The sequence below is a fragment of the Synchiropus splendidus genome, chromosome 8 (assembly GCF_027744825.2).
Source record: "Synchiropus splendidus isolate RoL2022-P1 chromosome 8, RoL_Sspl_1.0, whole genome shotgun sequence".
NCBI classification, from domain to species: Eukaryota; Metazoa; Chordata; class Actinopteri; order Syngnathiformes; family Callionymidae; genus Synchiropus; species Synchiropus splendidus.
The window spans coordinates 4,158,938-4,176,709 of NC_071341.1; the positions used below are offsets into that span (position 1 = coordinate 4,158,938).

General features: G+C 40.3%; 1 protein-coding gene across 3 annotated transcripts in view; it reads right to left on the minus strand.

The window, feature by feature from the left end:
- nf1a (neurofibromin 1a) overlaps positions 1 to 17,772 on the minus strand; it is a 98,113-nt gene that overhangs the window by 39,215 nt on the left and 41,126 nt on the right. For all 3 annotated transcript variants that reach the window (XM_053873074.1, XM_053873075.1, XM_053873073.1), the window contains exons 22-29: positions 13,876 to 13,998; positions 13,711 to 13,794; positions 13,522 to 13,638; positions 10,762 to 10,943; positions 10,473 to 10,684; positions 9,567 to 9,728; positions 9,396 to 9,493; positions 6,292 to 6,427 (exon numbers count right to left, since the gene is read on the minus strand). In XM_053873074.1, the coding sequence (XP_053729049.1) occupies positions 6,292 to 6,427; positions 9,396 to 9,493; positions 9,567 to 9,728; positions 10,473 to 10,684; positions 10,762 to 10,943; positions 13,522 to 13,638; positions 13,711 to 13,794; positions 13,876 to 13,998 (1,114 nt within the window). The remainder of the gene's footprint in view (positions 1 to 6,291; positions 6,428 to 9,395; positions 9,494 to 9,566; positions 9,729 to 10,472; positions 10,685 to 10,761; positions 10,944 to 13,521; positions 13,639 to 13,710; positions 13,795 to 13,875; positions 13,999 to 17,772) is intronic.

Sequence of the window (17,772 nt, forward strand, 5' to 3'; positions counted from 1 at the left end):
GGTTTTCTACACTCATTTGTACTGTTTGAAAATGTGCAGTAGACAATCCAAATACAGATCACGATACCAATGATTATAATGATTCAGCTTTTCTTTTCTGGGATTGGCCAGTCTACGCAGATGTGTGAAAGGTAAAAAGTAGAGCTGTAGGTTTGAAGAGGAGGCAGCAGCAGTTAAGCAAAGGCCAAAAAGAGAAAAAAGCAATAACTGGAAAACAAGCGCATGTGAGATAAAAACACCAAATATATATTTCTGAGTGGAGTGAATCCAGTCAGAGACACTTTTCTGACCAATATTGTGCTTTCTGAAATAAATTCAGTAAGTTAATGATATTTGAAATAGAAAGAAGAAAATCAATTGACAGTACCACTAAAAGTAAATAATAGAGACCTTATTTTCCCTACAGCTTTTTATTAAATAAACCCCTTTCCAACAGGTTTTACTTTATTTCAAAAACATTTTGTTCCACTTTTTTTTCTCCCATCTACAGCATTGTTCCAAGAAAAATTTGTAGCGAGCTACTCCAACTTTTTCAAAAACTAATAAAACAAATTTGGAATGGAAAAATATCCTTTTCAAAAAATGTCATAAATGTCATGAAGAAGAAAATACATTTATCCAAAATAAATAAAGAGTTAGGGAAAGATTAGTGATGGAAAAAAAAATTGCTACATATTTTTCAAATATTTCACAAAGAACTGTATAAAGGGCACACAAAGAGCAGTGTAATGTCACGCTTGTTGTCAGCCTTCTGCTTATGATAGCATGAACGTAACATGCATTAATTATTACATCTGAATTGAGTAATGCCAAGTGCTTTAGCAAAATAATTTCATAACATTAAAATCCAGTTGGGACGGTTCAGAAGTTTCTCACCTTTTGGACAAATCACAACCTTTTCTCATCTTAATACTCAGTAGTTGGCCAATATAAGACACTTAGGCACCATCTCATAGCACCTTCAAAAATAGCGTTACGTTACGATACGTTAAGTTATTATACATTCAATATGGTGGAAACAAAGGCTGGCCTGGCATTATCATGCGTGTTATTAGGCTTTAAGTTTCGACAGTGCATCAACGTTCTACCACCCGTGATGAGTTGATTAATATCAGGTCCATTATTTTTTATGTCAGTTTCGGATTTTGGCTGGGTAGAGAAGACTGAGGAGAAAAGGGAAAAGTGCCGGTTCACTCTTACGTTTTCGCTGAAGAGGCTCATGCACACCCAATCCATGATATTCCCCTCTAATGTCCGCTCGCTCAGCAATAAGATGGCGCTTATGTTGTGAAGGAACAGGGACTTTTCCTTTTGTGTTTTATGGAGACATGGTTGAGCGATCTCATCACGGACACGCTTTATCTGGAGGGATTCCTGCTTCACCGAGCAGAACCGGAGCTCAATACTCAGACAAACTTTGGCAGCAGTTTTCAGACAATGACTCGGTTGCAGTGTGGAGAGGACTTAAGGTTGTCACAAACTACAGGCCACGTGCCCTCCTCATCCCCCACCCACCTGAACAACCTCGCTGTTGCACAAGACTCGAACAACTTTTACTGTCGCTTTGAGCAGTCATTTTGCCCTAACACCTCTGTGGTCTCCAGCCCCCTCTTTCACTTTACAGCAAAGTAATATTCTGTCTCTGAGTGACACAACAAAGATGAACAAAGTCACTGACACAGCTAAGACGAACACAGTCACTGATGAGTGTTCTTCTCATGGCATTCTAGAGCAGGCCGTGCTCACTCAGTTTAAGAAGCTGAAACTTTGGAAGACTGCGGGTCCAGACAGAGTTTCCCCTGCCATCCTGAAGCATTGTGCTACTGAGCTGGCTCCATGTCCACTCAATGGACATCTTCAACGCATCCTTGGTGTCCTGTCATATTAGTGCCTGCTTTAAATCCTCCACTATTATTACTGTTCCAAAGAAACTTTGGTCTGTGGTCATGAATTCCTTTGAGCACCCGGTTCTATCTCACCAGAAATCCATCACTGTTCCCCTCCTGACCTCAATGCAGTTTGCCTACAGTGCCAACAGATCTGTGGATGATGCAGTAAACCAGGCCCTTCAATTCATTCTGGAGCACCTGGACTCCTAAGGAACCTGTGCCAGGATCCTGCTGCACCTCCAGCCACCAGTCCGTGAAAGTGATCAAGTTTGCGGATGACACCACCATCATCGGCTCATCTCAGATGGAGATGAGTCGGCTTACAGGAGGGAGTTGGACCGCTTGGTGTCCTGGTGCAGCCTCAACAACCTGGAGCTGATCATGGACCTCAGGAGAATCACAGCTCCTCCGTCCCCCTCATGTTGGTTGGTTCACCCATTCTCATTGTGGACTCCTTCCGCTTCCTGGGAACCACCATCACTGAGGACCTCAAATAGGAGCTGATCATCAGGTCCCTCATCAAGAAGGCACAGCAGAGAGTGTTCTTCTTGCGGCAGCTAAGGAAACTACGACTGCTGACGAAGTTGCTGTTGGAGTTCTACACAGCCATTAACGAGTTCATCCTCACCTCCTCTATCACTGTGTGGTACAGCAGTGCCACCTCCAGGGACAAAGGCAGTCTGCAGCGCATTGTGCATTCTGCTGAGAAGGAGAGCGTTGCAGAGTGTCACCTCTTCATGACCTGTATGTCTCCAGGACACAGAGATGTGCAGGTCGGATCCGAGCCGACCCTTCTCACCCTGGTCATGGACTGTTAGCCGCTCTTCCCTCTGGCAAGAGTCTACAGTCAATCCAGAGCAGAACCTCCCGTCACAAGAACAGCTATTGCCCCTTGGCCGACTGATGAATTTGTGAACGGCCCTTGTTGTTTGTGGTTTATTTATTTATTAGTTACTTCTATTATTATTGTTTATTTTTATTCATTTTTTTTCATGTATTTATTTATTTTATTCATTTTTGTTCATTATTGCACAATGTACAAAAGAGCTTTCCTAGTTGGTGAGATCCTCACTGACATTGGCAATAAAGCTGATTGTGATTCTACAGAACACTAGCAAACATTTTTGCTTCACGGTGCTAAGTGAAAAAACCTTAAGGCAAGGAGGTAAAGTCCCTAGCAAAGATTTTTTTCACCAGCCACCACCAGTTCCACACTTAAAACACAGAAAGGATGGAAAGGCCTTTCTATCAATTGATCAAATATCAATTGAACTCCATCGAAAGTGCACCAATACGAGTGTGGATTATCAATAGCAAAAATGAGCAAGAATAAACAGGTTATCTATTTTTGTGTTTGGTTTTGAATATACATAATTTGTCAATGTAGCGCTGCTGAAGTACATAATTAAACGTTTACATGCTGTAGTATGAGATCCACAAGTATTGTGCATGCTCGGTCGGACGGTGTGAATTCATGGGGTGTTGTGTGAACCCACTCTCAATGTGTCATAAATTGAAGTCGGGAAAGTGGACTTTTGCCTCCTGTGATGACACTGAAGTCAGTCTTCATTGTCGCATGTTGACGCACTACAATGGACAAAAAAATCCTTCTGTGATCACTAAATTACATTGAATGTCACTTGCTATTAGGGATGGGACAAATGACAAAGACACACTGATGCATTTTGGAACATGTAGAGCGATACCTTGCATCAAAGCAGATCGATACATGTTGAAAACACGTGACATATTCAGCAGCTATATCTTTTCACGGGGACACATCCAACTGTGTTGTGAGACTCACTGAAACACGCCACAGGAGTAATTGAGGTCCTCAGTAGCTATGATTAAGAAAATGAATTAAGTTCATTTTTTTTCATGTAACACCAACATTGATATCACAGTTTGTTTTTATTCATCACACTTCACGTGGATGTGGGTGTGCACAACGGCAAGTCATGCTCTCTGTGCGTGACGTCATGTCACGCTGAAGCTGTGAAGCAACTGTTACATTATTTCCCCTCAATAAGTCGTGCTTCACACAAACTGTCAGAGGGACAGCGTCGGCCGTTTTGTTTGCGTGTCCTCTCTGATGTCATGAATGAAATGTTATCGTCATATCTGTACTACTGAAAATACATTTTGACAAAGACACCTAACACCTAAAATTCTCTCACGGTACTAGTAGACAAATACGTCCACTACATTGTTTTGCCCTGTTAGTAGTACATGTGTCACTTTTTGCTTTACTAGTAAATTGTGGATTCACACCACAACCAAAGTTGAGTACTAGTACTAAAAAATATTGTCCCTGTAGTGCAGAACAGAGTAGATGTTGAATTTATGACCAAACAGCATTCCATATCAAGACATTATCATGCATGTGTGACGACTGACACAAACATAAAGCATTGTGGAAAGAGTATGTAGCACGTTAGTTCATGATTGTAACGATCATCATATTTTCAATACATCTTACTTCACTAGTTGGACTTAGAGCTTTAGAGTCAGAGTTGGTTTTATTAGCTTGTGTGTGCGCTTGTCCCATTGAGCTTTCAGATGTGGACAATCTGACATGGACCAAACCCACGATTAACACATGAGGTGTCACCGCCACACCACAGGTACGATGAATATGTACGCAGTACAAAATGATCACATATCGTCAAAATACTTCATTCTGCTGAATTGCACTACAAAACAATAATACAACCATCTGCACTCTGCAGCATTGCAGGATTATTTTTCCAAGAATGTTTCCCTACAATGAGTTTGAAATTTGCAAATGCCTATGGTTTCTGAATTAATAAGAAGTGATGACACCTAATCAGTAGAAAGAACCTATCAAAACATCAGTGAGGTCAATCCATCCTGGTAAAAGACAGATTAAGTCCTGGCGCTATACAAAGCGCAATATATGTTTTGTACTGCTGACCCTTCAAAAGAGAGTTTTAGATTTCATTTACAATAGTAATCAGTGTTGCCGTCCGTCTCTGAGCCATTCAGAAACTTCATCCCCTCACAATAGGAATAAAAATATGAACCAGCTCCTCTTCCTCAGAAACCATTGACAATTCCCTCACTATTGGATGATATGGTCATTACTTCCATTGCTTCAGTGCACAGCTCACAGTTTTCGGTACCTCCAGGGACATTACAAGATGCTGGCGGCCTTTGATCAGCTTCCATGTCAGAATCACATCAAGTATTTTATGGTAGCACATGGAAACGGAATTATATTTCTTGCCCATTTCGATCCCATGGGCCTTTGTAAGCTGCTTGAATGAGCTTTGTGGCATAAAAAATAATGACAATATGAGATCTATAGCATTAGCAAAGTACATTTTGAGCCACCATGTGTGTTATGTTCAAAAGTACAGGAAGGTTTGTGTGGATGTAGATGACACTTAAAATGTGGAAAACTGCAATGGGGCCTCCAAAGTTGAAAATTGAATTCAACTTGAGTTCTGCATTTCATATTCATGATTAATTGGCCAGATATCACTTAGAGGGTTGCAGAACTCTCTTACCCCCTTTGAAGGAACCCTCTGATGCTGATGGAAACATCCTCATTAGCACATTTTCAGGATGCAATCAGATGCATGTGCATGAAGGTCGCTATTTTCAAGCTACGACTTCCATGACGTCAGTTAATATGCTCCTTTGATTTACACCCATTGTGTCGACATACAAGTTCTCCAACATTAACATTCCACCAGGAAATACATTCTATTGGTATATTTCAAATTATTAGTTGATGCTTTTTCAATGGAGTTCAGTATACACTCATGATTATCCTAAAGTCCTGTTGTGGAGGCCTGGGGTGACATTTGGCTCCTTGATGCACATGTTCAGATTGTGTGAATTCAAAAATTCAATAGGATATCGGTGTCAGACTCATACCGTCTTTCTTTTTCAAACATGACTTGAATATTTAATTCTCTACCAAAAGAAAGAGAATCGGGCAAGAGGTGGGTACCGCCACAGAAGGATTGGCAGTTCACCACAGGACAAAGATGGACAGGTAATCACTCAAAAACACATACCAGTGTCCAGTTAAAAGTCAGAGTAAAGCTTTAAGTGGGCTCAAAGTGTCATACCAGTAGGAAATCTGTGTGAGCATAAAAACAGACCTAAATAGGCTGAGTGCTACCTTAAGATTGATATGGTCCACTTTGCAACGGTGCTGGTACACAGCCCGATTTTGGATTTTCTACAAAATTGTTGCAGTAATGAAGAGCAGAGAATGTGCGTTTCATGTGCAGTGTGAGGCAGCAAGCAGCTAGTTAAGCAGCACCAGTGACTCTGGAAAAAGCTTCCAATATGATTTACGGCACAAAACTAGTGAAGAAGAGTGGAGAAACATCTGAAATATTAGGAATGAAGATGGAAAGGTGCTTACCTGGTACAGACAATGGCAGACACTGCGCAGCTGTGGGGGGAATTCACTAGAGGAGCCAGTGATGGCGTGGAAGAAGCGTTCCGTGATCTGCTTGAGATTCCTCTGGTTGTCCTCCAAATTTTCCCCTGATTCCAATCTGAAGGTAGCAATGAAAGTTTAAAACATTTGTTGTCTTTCTTGATTTAAACCTTACATTTATATTATTACTAACAATAAACCAGAAATGTGGACTAACGGAGGAGCAGAAGTCCAGAGGTTATACTAAGGATTTAAAAATCCTTATTCATGGGATCAAATCTGGATAGTGAGGAGAAAAATTCAGGGTACATGAGTTGAAATAACTGGCTAGAGGGCATCTGGACAGATTGTTAAATTACACAAAATATTGGTTTCAGTATGCTGAATTGTTGAGGTTTAGAGGCAAACGTCGTCTGTGTCTGATAAAACGATAACAATAATTATCACGAAATAACAAAAATGTGCCATCCAAAATGGGCAACACAACAAACTTATTCCACTATTAAAAATAGTATCACCTGCGAGAACACGCAGAAGGAAAAAAAATGCAGTCCCAAGCAAGTGTTATCAGACCCTCAACAAGCACCAGGCCAGTGAGAGCTGAGTCCAAGCAGCAACAAACTTACAACCTTATGACAAAACAAATTAAAGGACACTTTACAAATGCGATTTAATTCATTCATTCATCACAAAAGACATGCTACCCATTAGCACTGCTGAAAATCAGAAATTCAAGAAGCACTTCCCATGATGTGCACTGAGTGTAGAGAGAGGATGAAGCGGCAGCTGTGCAGAGTCTCATCCTTCGCTATAACATGCGACAAGTGGTCTAGTCAAACGTCTCAGCCGTATATGAGGCTCACGGCTCAGTTTCTAGACAATGACTGGAGTCTACGGAGCAAACGAATGCTAAAACCCTGCCCAGGATTCTGAAGTTTTTTTCAGGAAGTCCACCAAGTCCTTGAACACAGTAACTATTTATTGTTTTTTATATTATATATATATATATATATATATATATATATATATATATATATATATATATATATATATATATATATTTTTTTTTTTTTTTTTTTTTTTTTGGTTCAATCAACTTTCAATAAGCAAAAATCAGACATGAAATTTGAAAAAAAATCATGATTTGATAATTATCGTGATAATTATCGTTATTGACTGGTACAAACTTTTTTTGTTATATCCCCCAGGCCTAATTGTGCTTATTTTATTATAAACCGGGAGTGCTCAAACATGCTCACTTGTGTGAGGCTGAGCCTGACACTTGGTGGTGTCCCATCTTTTGTACAAGTTCATCAATGTTTGGAGTCAGGCTCAGTGCTGAGTGTTTAGCTTCGTAAAAGAGAATAGTTGAACACACAGGTATGTGTGGACAAACAGAAAGCATCTGAGCAGCTTGGATGCGCAGCTGGGCCATTGTGTCAGGGATGAAACACACAAATTCAGCAGCACCCAATCTGTCATGTTTTTTTCCTCAGCATGTTATTGCACTGGAGCACAATCAACTCCATTTGTAGGTTTGGTTGTGCGCTTTTCAAGTCAACTGTAAAAGAATAACTGAGCAGTTCAGACCTCCTTTTTTGGTCTTCGAAGTCAGCAAATCGGAAGTCAGCGGCAAGTATTTTGAGTTTATCTGCAAACTGCGTACTTGAGAACACAGAGGTAGGGAGCTTTTATTTTATTGTGTGGCAGCTGGGAAAGTGGCTCAAGTTTTTTTTCCCCATCTGCGTCTCCCACAAACTTAACTTGGATTTAAACACATTCACTCTATAAATACATATTGGAGATGACAAGCTCTGTTGCTGCAGTTCCATCACGTTCTGGAATGTTTGCATAGCGGAGCTCTGTTGTGTCTTTCCCCTTGCTTTCCATGAACAGATAAATCTCCTCAAGAAGCTCAAAACATCTTAGCAGCACCTTTCTCTGGCTTAGATAGAACAAGTCACTGTACTCAATATCTCATTCGCAGAGAAATGCCTTGAACTGACGGTGATGAAGTTCACTGCTTGTTTTATAGTGCTCATTACACATTCCATTTTCATGGATATGCCGCACAGCCACTCCTCATTTATGATGCAGTGATAATCTGTGAGCTCACATGTGGAGTTTTCTTCCCGCACCTTCGCCACTAATTCACTCCAGTGCCCACACATCGCGGGGCTTCATCTGTTGCTAATGCCACAAGTATTTCCTAAGGCAGTCCCATCTCATTTACACATTTGGACATGATGCCAAAGGTTCTTCTGTTACAAGCAGGCTGGAGTCCACTCCTTGGATGAAAACTGACAACTGGGTAGAGTCAGAGGTGCCGGTACTCTCCTCCACTGCCTTAGAATAAGCGATTAAATCTTTTCCCTTTCCCACAGTTCCTGGAAAGCTCGTCAACACATTCTGCAACGGTATTTCTGTTCAGGTTCACGTATGAAAACGGTTTTCTCAGGGCACACTGCATCACAAACTTTAAGCATACAGTTTTTATAAACTCTCCTTCTGTAAATGGTCGGGCAGATTTTGCGATCTCTTCCACCGCAATAAAACTAGCCTTGACAACAGCTTCGCTTTGTGTTTTGACTTTAGTGAACAGAGCCTATGGGGGCTTAAAAACTTGTTTGAAGCTTTAAGCATTTGTTTTGTGTTCATATTCTTGTCTTTGTGAGACATGTGATGGTGCTTTCTTACCGGTATGCCTTTTACCTCCAGCACTAAAATGACAATCAACTCATTCTAGTTTTCAAACACCTGATTAGTGAAGCTGTGTGTGCTCATTGGGTTGGAGCAAAAACCTACACCCACTGCAGCCCTTGAGGACTGGTTTGGACCTCCTTATTATAAACCCACATACATGAAATAATTTATTCTAACTACCGTCCTTGTTGTTCCAATTACTTTGATAAAGGATGTTCCACACAGATCAAAAAGGAGTCATTCTCCCCATGGACGGAAGATCAACAAATTTGGAGATTTAAAACGGAGCATGAGATAATTCAGATTTTAAAAAAAGTAAACTATTTTGAGGACATGGTTTTTAAGAAGGCTCAGACTACCATATTTTCTACGCCAACACTCACCTTGCGGGATCCACCTCAAAACTGATGTGTTCTGGACTGGTGATGACGCCTTTCAGCAGTGGTTCAAGTAGTTTCTGCAAGTATGCAGCTCCATAAACCTGGCACAAGACAGCAAGTTACAGGTAAGGAAAAGTTACCATTATAATGCAGGATTAAACATGGGTTTCCTACCTTAAAGCAGAAGGTCATGATCTTGCTTGCCAGACTGTTTCCTCTGAACAATGTTTGCATGGAGTCTGCCAGTTCCACTTCTTTGGAGAACATGTTCCAAAGAAGTTGGTAGAGAAGGTGCCGTGAATCGAACAGCGTAACCAGTACTCGGGCCAGCTCATCCTATGCATACAGGCATACATTTGACCAGCATCACAGCAAGAGACACACTTTTAACAAATGTACTGATGAAGATCAAAAATCCAAACATTGGCATTGCAAATTATGGCAGTCTAGGACTAACTCAATGTTTGTGGTGCAGGTATAATTGCCTAGTTTTCTGTTGTGCAACAAAAACAGTACCTAATAATAATAGCAATAACAATATTATAAACATCTGATCAACCATGTCTGTGGTACACTCTTAGCAGCAGGCTACTTGTTAAAAAGATACAGCTCCCTAAATATATTTTAAACACAATCAATCAAGCAGATATGGTGCCTTACTATTTTGCTTGGTAGAATTTGAAAGAAACTCACTTAATAAAATAAAATAATGGACCAAATCATATGTAACAATCTTTTCTTTGGAGCAAAAGAAAACCAACAGAAAAAAAAACAAGTAGTTCCTAATTATTTTTTTGCTTATTCACGCAGACCCCTTGTGCTGGCAATTCAAGAAGGAAGTCAGATGACAAAAAGCAGGGTCGATCTGATAAATTCAATACATTATCTAACAAATTCAAAATAAACAGCTTTTGCAGACAGAACAGTTGGTGGTCTTAAGACAATATTAGAGGAGGCACATGGTAACGTGAAGAAAGCCTTGAAAGCTTGTTATTGACAAAAATGACTTACCAGCTAATTTCATACTTGTTACATACACTGTAGTAACAGTGAGCAACATAATGTGGCCTTCAAACTCACCCACTGAGAACCAGGAACAACATTGGCCAGAGCCATCGCAATGGGAAGCTCTCCCTGGTCTCCCATCATTGTGACCAGCTCCACCAGCCTCTCAAAACGATCGGCCAACACTGTCTCGGCTAGTGTATCAAACTCCGTGCCCTGCTGCAGGATCTTGGTAAGGACTTCCATGAAAGTGGCCCGAGTCTGTAGGTCCTTGTGGTAGCCAAGACCTTCCAAGAAGTAAGAGGCAGAATTGGACTCACTCCTGAAGTGGTGTGTTGCAACTTATGTTATTTCTGCATCCTACCAATAGAGTGCATGAGGCCACTGTCCACATTGGCATTCAGGAGGTTGGACATGGCTAAGATGGTGCAGTGACGAAGGGAGGCGAGGCGTCGAGACATACCCCGTTTCCGTCCAGTCACTGCCTGTCCCTCATCCTCCACCTCACTGCAGTCATTGAGCAGGTTCATGAAGAGTGTGAAGTATCTGTATGGGAACAAAGTTTTTCTATAGGCAAGCTGGACGTGCACTTGTTTGAAGATCAAATCATGAAATTGTCCATGAAACACACTGCCTTCCTAAAGTTTGGGATAGTTTCAGATAGACCTTCTATTGAATGAAAAACATTTCATGTTTTCCGTCCGGAATCTAAATACATTTTAGGTCTAACAAAATCTCAGCACATCTTACCAGACTTTAGGAGTGGATGATGGATTTATTTTCTGAAAGTGGACAGGTCCCAACTTCAACTGATTTTTTTTTTCAACATTTTTTGCAAAATTTACAATTCATTGGATGAATGGTCTCATGGAAAACATGAACTTGAGTGTCCCAAACCTTTGGACATCAGTGTGAAAATTACTCACATTACTCACAAACTCACATTTCACTCCTAAGGTGCCACACGAAAAAACCCACTTGACAACCGTCAGTATGGGATGCCTTGGGCAGTGAGGATGTGTTGAAAATACATAGAAACATAACCACAAGAATAACTGACTGAAATAACTGATAATCTGAACTCGTCTTTTTAACACGAGATCAATTAAAGAAAGAAGTGAAAGTGATGCAACACTGTATGTTTTTGCAACTTTCAGTAAATAACTTCTTGTTTTGCATGGGTTTGGAATAAACCATTTCATATATATATATATATATATATATATATATATATATATATATATATATATATATATATATATATATATATATGTGTGTGTGTGTGTGTGTGTGTGTGTGTGTGCAAATGAATGTGGTTCTTACAGACCAATTTCTGTTTGTTGATTTAGAACTGATGGTTGTAGTATTAGTGCTGCCTGAGTGTGTGTGTGTCCGTGATCGGTGAACGCTAATCGGGGACGCGGACGAGGACACCGCCGCTAATACCGGCGCAGAGGACCCTCCAATATCCAACTATTTTCACCACGGTTCACCAAAGTCCACCACACTCTCCACAGCTGTCACACGCCGGTGTCGGCTATCAAACGCAGCGGAGCTGGAGATCGCGATCTCATCATGTTCACGGGTGCAAGTCCTACGCAGTGAGTATGTCACGTCGAATTTATCGTGAGAGGCAGAATTGTCATCGTGGAGATTGTGTTTGGCGGTATATCGTGTACGATAAGTTGTCACCCAGTTCTACTGTGCATAACGGATCCAATTAACAAGATACCAAACTTAATTACCATTTTTGAAAAATATGGCTCATTTTCTGGCTCCTAACTTAATTTTAATAAAAGTGTCCTCTATCTATTAATTAATTGGCTGTTGAGATACAAAACAACACTTCACCATTTAAAACTCCTACTCTGGCTTCAAATATTTAAAATTAAATAAAACGGGGAATTAATGTCACACGAGACATGGGGAAGCTTTACTTGGCAACCTTTCTAACGTTTTAGACTAAATTAAGTTACACTTGGAAGAATGGAAAATACTCAACCTATCCATGGCGGGGAAGGTAAACTGTATTAAGATGAATGTACTCCCTAAATTCCGCTTCATTTTTCAAAGATATAGACAAAGCATTCATCTTTTGTTTATACGGAAGGGTCGAAATCCAAGAATTAGATTGGAACTTTCACCCACACCTAAACTTCAAGGTGGCTTGGCCGTTCCGAACCTCTGTCATTCCTAATGGGCAGTTAATATTAAAAAAGTACAATTCTGGCTTCAAGCCCCTGAAACAGTCTGGTGCACCCTGGAGGCAAATTCTTGTGTGGCAACATCCCTCCAGGCTCTTGCCTACCTTTGTCACCATCAAAATACACTGAAAACCCTGTCGTTATAAACACCTTAAAAATTGGAACCAATTCAGGCACCACTACGGATTCACACAACTTCTTTACATTAGTTCCATGTGCAACAACCACAACGTTATTCCAGCTAAATTAGACCCGACATTCTCCACATGGGAAAGACTTGGTGTTGCCAAGCTCAAAGACTTATATACTGATCAGGTTATGATAACGTATTTGCAAGTTTTGAAGATCTCTCTAATAAATATGGCCTTCTTAAGTCTTAATTCCATGCGCTCCGGGTTTAGATGATATACTGTATCTAATAATTGATAAGCAACACTGATGCGATGCAGAGACACAGACTCCAGTTATGGTCAGTCAACTACACAACTGAAACCCTGTTGGGCTTACCAAACACAAAGTTGACATGACAAACGGGAACCATCAAACAGGGGTGTCCAAGCCAGTCCTCAAAAGGCTGCAGTGGGTGGTGCAGGTTTTTGTTCAAGCCAATCAAGCACACACCGTTTAACCAATGAGGTGTCAGATGAAACAACACTAGCTTGACAAACTGATAACAGTGCTCAGACACCTGACTGGTGAAGCTGTATGTGCTAGCTGGGTTGGAGCAACCACGGACTGGTTCGGACACCCTTGATCTACATTTTATTAAGAGCTTCTTTAAACCACAATGTGCTTCTTTGCTATCAGAAAGCGCCAGGTCTCGTACCCAGGTTGAATCGCAAAAAATGGGCAGACATGGAGCTGCTTCATCACAAATGGGCCAGTCATTGACAATAAAATGTCAGTAAGTGCATTCATACTTAAGAAAAAGCTGGGACTTGGCCTCCATTAGTTCCACTCCATCCCCCTCTTCAGGCTGCAGAGGCAAACCAGCAAGAAGAGATACTACAGCTTCCATACTGGCCTGATCCAGGTCTCTGCAAACAAAAGACAGCTGAACCCATTTGTGTCATTAGCATTAAAATCAAATAATTGAAACACATATTCACCTTGTCAAACATTTAATATCATCATCAGCAGCCTGGTTGGAGGTTCCCATCACCCAGTCAGTTAAATACTCCACCATTTTGTTTCTACAATAACACGATAAAAAACGGAAAAAAAAAGAATGAGCTTCTCTGCGTATTTTGGAGTAAGACTCACCAGGAACTTACCTGAACTTCATCTCCTGGCAAAACGACAGATCATCACGTCTCTTCATCATCACCTCAACCAGTTCACAAAGCTTTGTTTTTATTTGGATGGCACGAAGCACGTTTCCCAGAATCCGCACATACCTGGTAGAGAAAATTATTTATTTTTTCATCCAGTTTGATTTCTGTCCACCAGCACAATTTTGAATTCATAACTGCAATGAATGACAAGTCCCTCGAGGAAATCACAATGTCTTGTTCGCAACTATTAACACCAATTCATCCAATCTCCACGGGTTCTGCGAGGGGCTGCAATTCTGGACAATCATCACGACAAATTCGACCCATCACTGAAGCATCCTTTCGCCTACCCCTCTATAAGGCATGTGCATCATCACATCATTACTGCCTTCTTGAGATGAGGTCATGTGATATACAAGATAACATCCGACTTACGACCGGGATCGGTTCAGTCAGATTGGACGTAAGTCGAATGCCATTCAAAATAGCTGACGGGAGGGTTATAGGTACGACTGTAGTGGTAGATCGCTGTGTGAGAATGACATGGTGGGATACTGTGCTGCTGTGATTGTTGTACGTGATGCCAAACAGCTGCCATAATTGCTGCTATGTGCTGCAGTGCCAGACATTGAATTAAAAAAAAAAAAAAAAAAAGTATCTGATCTGCTGGCCGTGGTCAAAAGTACGGGTGTATGTAAGTCGAGCAGGTTGCATGTTACTTGTAGGTGGAACTAAAAAGCATAGCTAGGGCCACATGATAATCGTTTAAAACGTTGTCATCACAGGGCAGTGCCATATCTTCCTGCTGTTTTTCCAATGTTGAGAATGTTGTTTTTAACAGCAGAGCGTAGCATCCGCAATGAAAAAAATGTCTGCACCACGTAAACAGGCCCTTACAGGGTTCCTTTAGTATAAAAGCAGCACACTAATCAAATGAAATTGTTCTAGGAGCTGGGTCTGTCCAATTGAATCACTCTCACACCTCCGCGATGTGTGAACGTCCACACTACCACAGTGGCATTGTGGAGGGAGTCTGGAGAACTTTAGTTACTCAACAATGACAGGAGTAGTGACAGAGACGTATTCAATGCCAATGGCAAATTGCAGACATGGTCATCTGGATCAGGACAACAATCAAGAGATTTATAGTTAGTTCAACATTTGTCGCTGGTGTGACATAAAGGGGGAGGAGACTGAGTCCAATGATGAAGAGAACATACTACTGTTACATCATCGCACACTACTGTACATTAGTAGAGTTCATCTCAGCAACCTCGTAATATGGCGGTGATGCCACTGGCCCAGCTCTTCCACCTCAGCAATGTCTATGGGAAAGCGTATTCTGGGGGTAATGTCTGTACTTTCAAAGGTTCTGGGAAATAAGCATGTGATTATTGACGCTGACACAATGGCTTTTCTTATTTTTCCATCTTTTTATAAGAATCTAACAGGGACTAAAAAGTAATGAGCGATCCACCTGTGCATATGCTTTGATTGCAAAAACGGCACATAATTTAGATACACGATAATGTCACATGTACAAAAGTTTCAAAACTACTGTTTTATGAAAGATGAGGAAGGCCAATCAAAGCTGCAGTAATTTTAGAAACTGTCCGGCGCTTCAAAGAATGGGCCAACGAGGACATCTAGTGGAATGTGTAAACTTGGGGAAATTCAACAACTGTTAAGTTTGTCTTCTCATTGTGTGTTATTAGTTGAGAAATGACACAGCAAGATTGTTTTATTCTATTCACATTCTTCATCAAGCCACTGGTTTTAAAATAATTTATAAAGAGTAATACTGGCTTCGGATACTAAAGAAGAGAAATCATCTAATGTTCGGACCAACGCTGACTATGAGTCTTGGCATTAACTCAAGTCAGTCGTGAGAATTTCTTGTATTATAAATAAGTTTCAAACGAGAAGAACCCAAATGCAGCTTTCAATCGCACAGTGGATCCTGTGTGTAAATGAAAAAGTAAAGCAATAATGATGGTTACCTTTAAATAGATGTGCATTGTGCAGTTATTAGATGCGTAACAAACGTTTTGAATCTTTTTCTAGGAGAAACAAATGCTTGCTACAGTAACACTAGTTCTAGTAGGATTAAAGTCATGTTGTAGATCTGCCGTTCTCTGCCTCTGAACAATGTGCAGGGAGCTGTTTGTATCTGCGTAATGTCAAAACAACATTTCTACATCAGCAGATTAATGGACCAGAAGTCCACTACAACTGTCCTATCTCTCCAGCAGAGTGCAGTATAAAACACGAACCGCCTCATGATGATGAAGGATCAGGCCTCCGACAAAATGCAGAATGTCGAAAAAGTGATCAAAAGTGATCTGAACCTGCTGAAGAAAGAGGCAGCCTCAAAGATATGTCACATCACTTGTGAACTTTTTTTTTTTTTAACACATAGCTGCCTCCTTATGATTATGTGTGAGGTTTCATGTTAGCATGCTGGGAAACCTAAGGCTGCTGGTTCACATCCTGTTAGTTATTACTAATCAGGGAAAATAATGTCAAAAGCTGTCGAAAGAAAGTGGGCACTTTTAGACAGCAAAGCTTAACCACGATCTAGCATTCAAAAATATGGACACATCCAAATTTGTCACCAATATGAGATATGTGTAAAAAGAAGAAGTGTGTAAACTTATTCATAAATGATAGCTGGACTGATAAATCATCATTTTTTTTATCACAATTACAATACACTCATGCAGTGTTCTGAGTCAGCAGCAGCAATAGCTGCTTGTTGGAGATGTTCTCAAAAACCAATGATGACTTGGAAGTGGATAAATGCATGAGAACCATTGCTCGCCCGCAAACTGAACCTCGAAAGTTACAAGCTCAAGGTCAAATATTACTGTTAAACTATTATTTAAATTCTACAGATTGTTTTGATTATTTTATTGTTGTTCAATGTTCAATAAAGTTTGAACACTGAATCACTGAACAATCGTTTGAATCATAGCGATTATATCAATCAAAATAATCACGATTATCATTTTTGCCGTAATTATCCAGCCCTAAATAACAGTTGATGTAATTTAACATGGTTAATGATTATGATTACTAACTACCTAGTACTACCCATTACTCCAAATTACAATGCATCACAAACTCAACATAACATAAAAACATGTCAGAATGTGTCATATTTTCTAAGTAGGTGCATACTTTTAAATATACACTAAACTAACGTCATTGGCCAGCATTAACAAACAAAGTGCATCATGTCACAGCAGCCCACTAAACATCATTTCAATACTCCCTGGTTGTCCTCATGAAGTGATTTACTCTCAATCTAATTCAGTTTCATTCACGCCGACCTCTGGAAAATCATACACATTACACTCATTTAATCAATTTCAAAGGGCCTTTTTGTTTTAAAGTGCATCATCGAAACTCACTTAAAAGTCTGTTTGTCTTCATAAGGTGATCTGCTTTCAGTCTATACCAATATCATCAATGTTAACCTCTGTTTATTATTGTAGAAAAGCTCAATGATATCACACGTATTCATATCAGCAATTTCAAAGTGGCCGGAGGTTGTTTCCTTTTAGCAGGAACTGAGGTAGCCATTTAGCTTTTTGGGTCGTCATTGGTCCAAAGCAAGAGAGCTGACTCGTATGATCACCACCCCAAATAAAAGGCAACTTTTCCAAAAAATGTGTCATTTTTGTTTTCCTTCCCTGTATGCCTTCACATCTGGAAGTAGTTTCAATGAGAGTTTTGAAAAGCTTTTCTGTGGTTTCAGAGGCATCTCCAATGAAACTCCAATATGGCAGGCTATGGGAGGCATCTGATATCTGAAGCATCCGATATTGCAATATCGCGAGAGTTTCTTCTGCGTTTCTTCTTTCTACAGCGTTCTTTCTTTCTTCTAAATTTTGC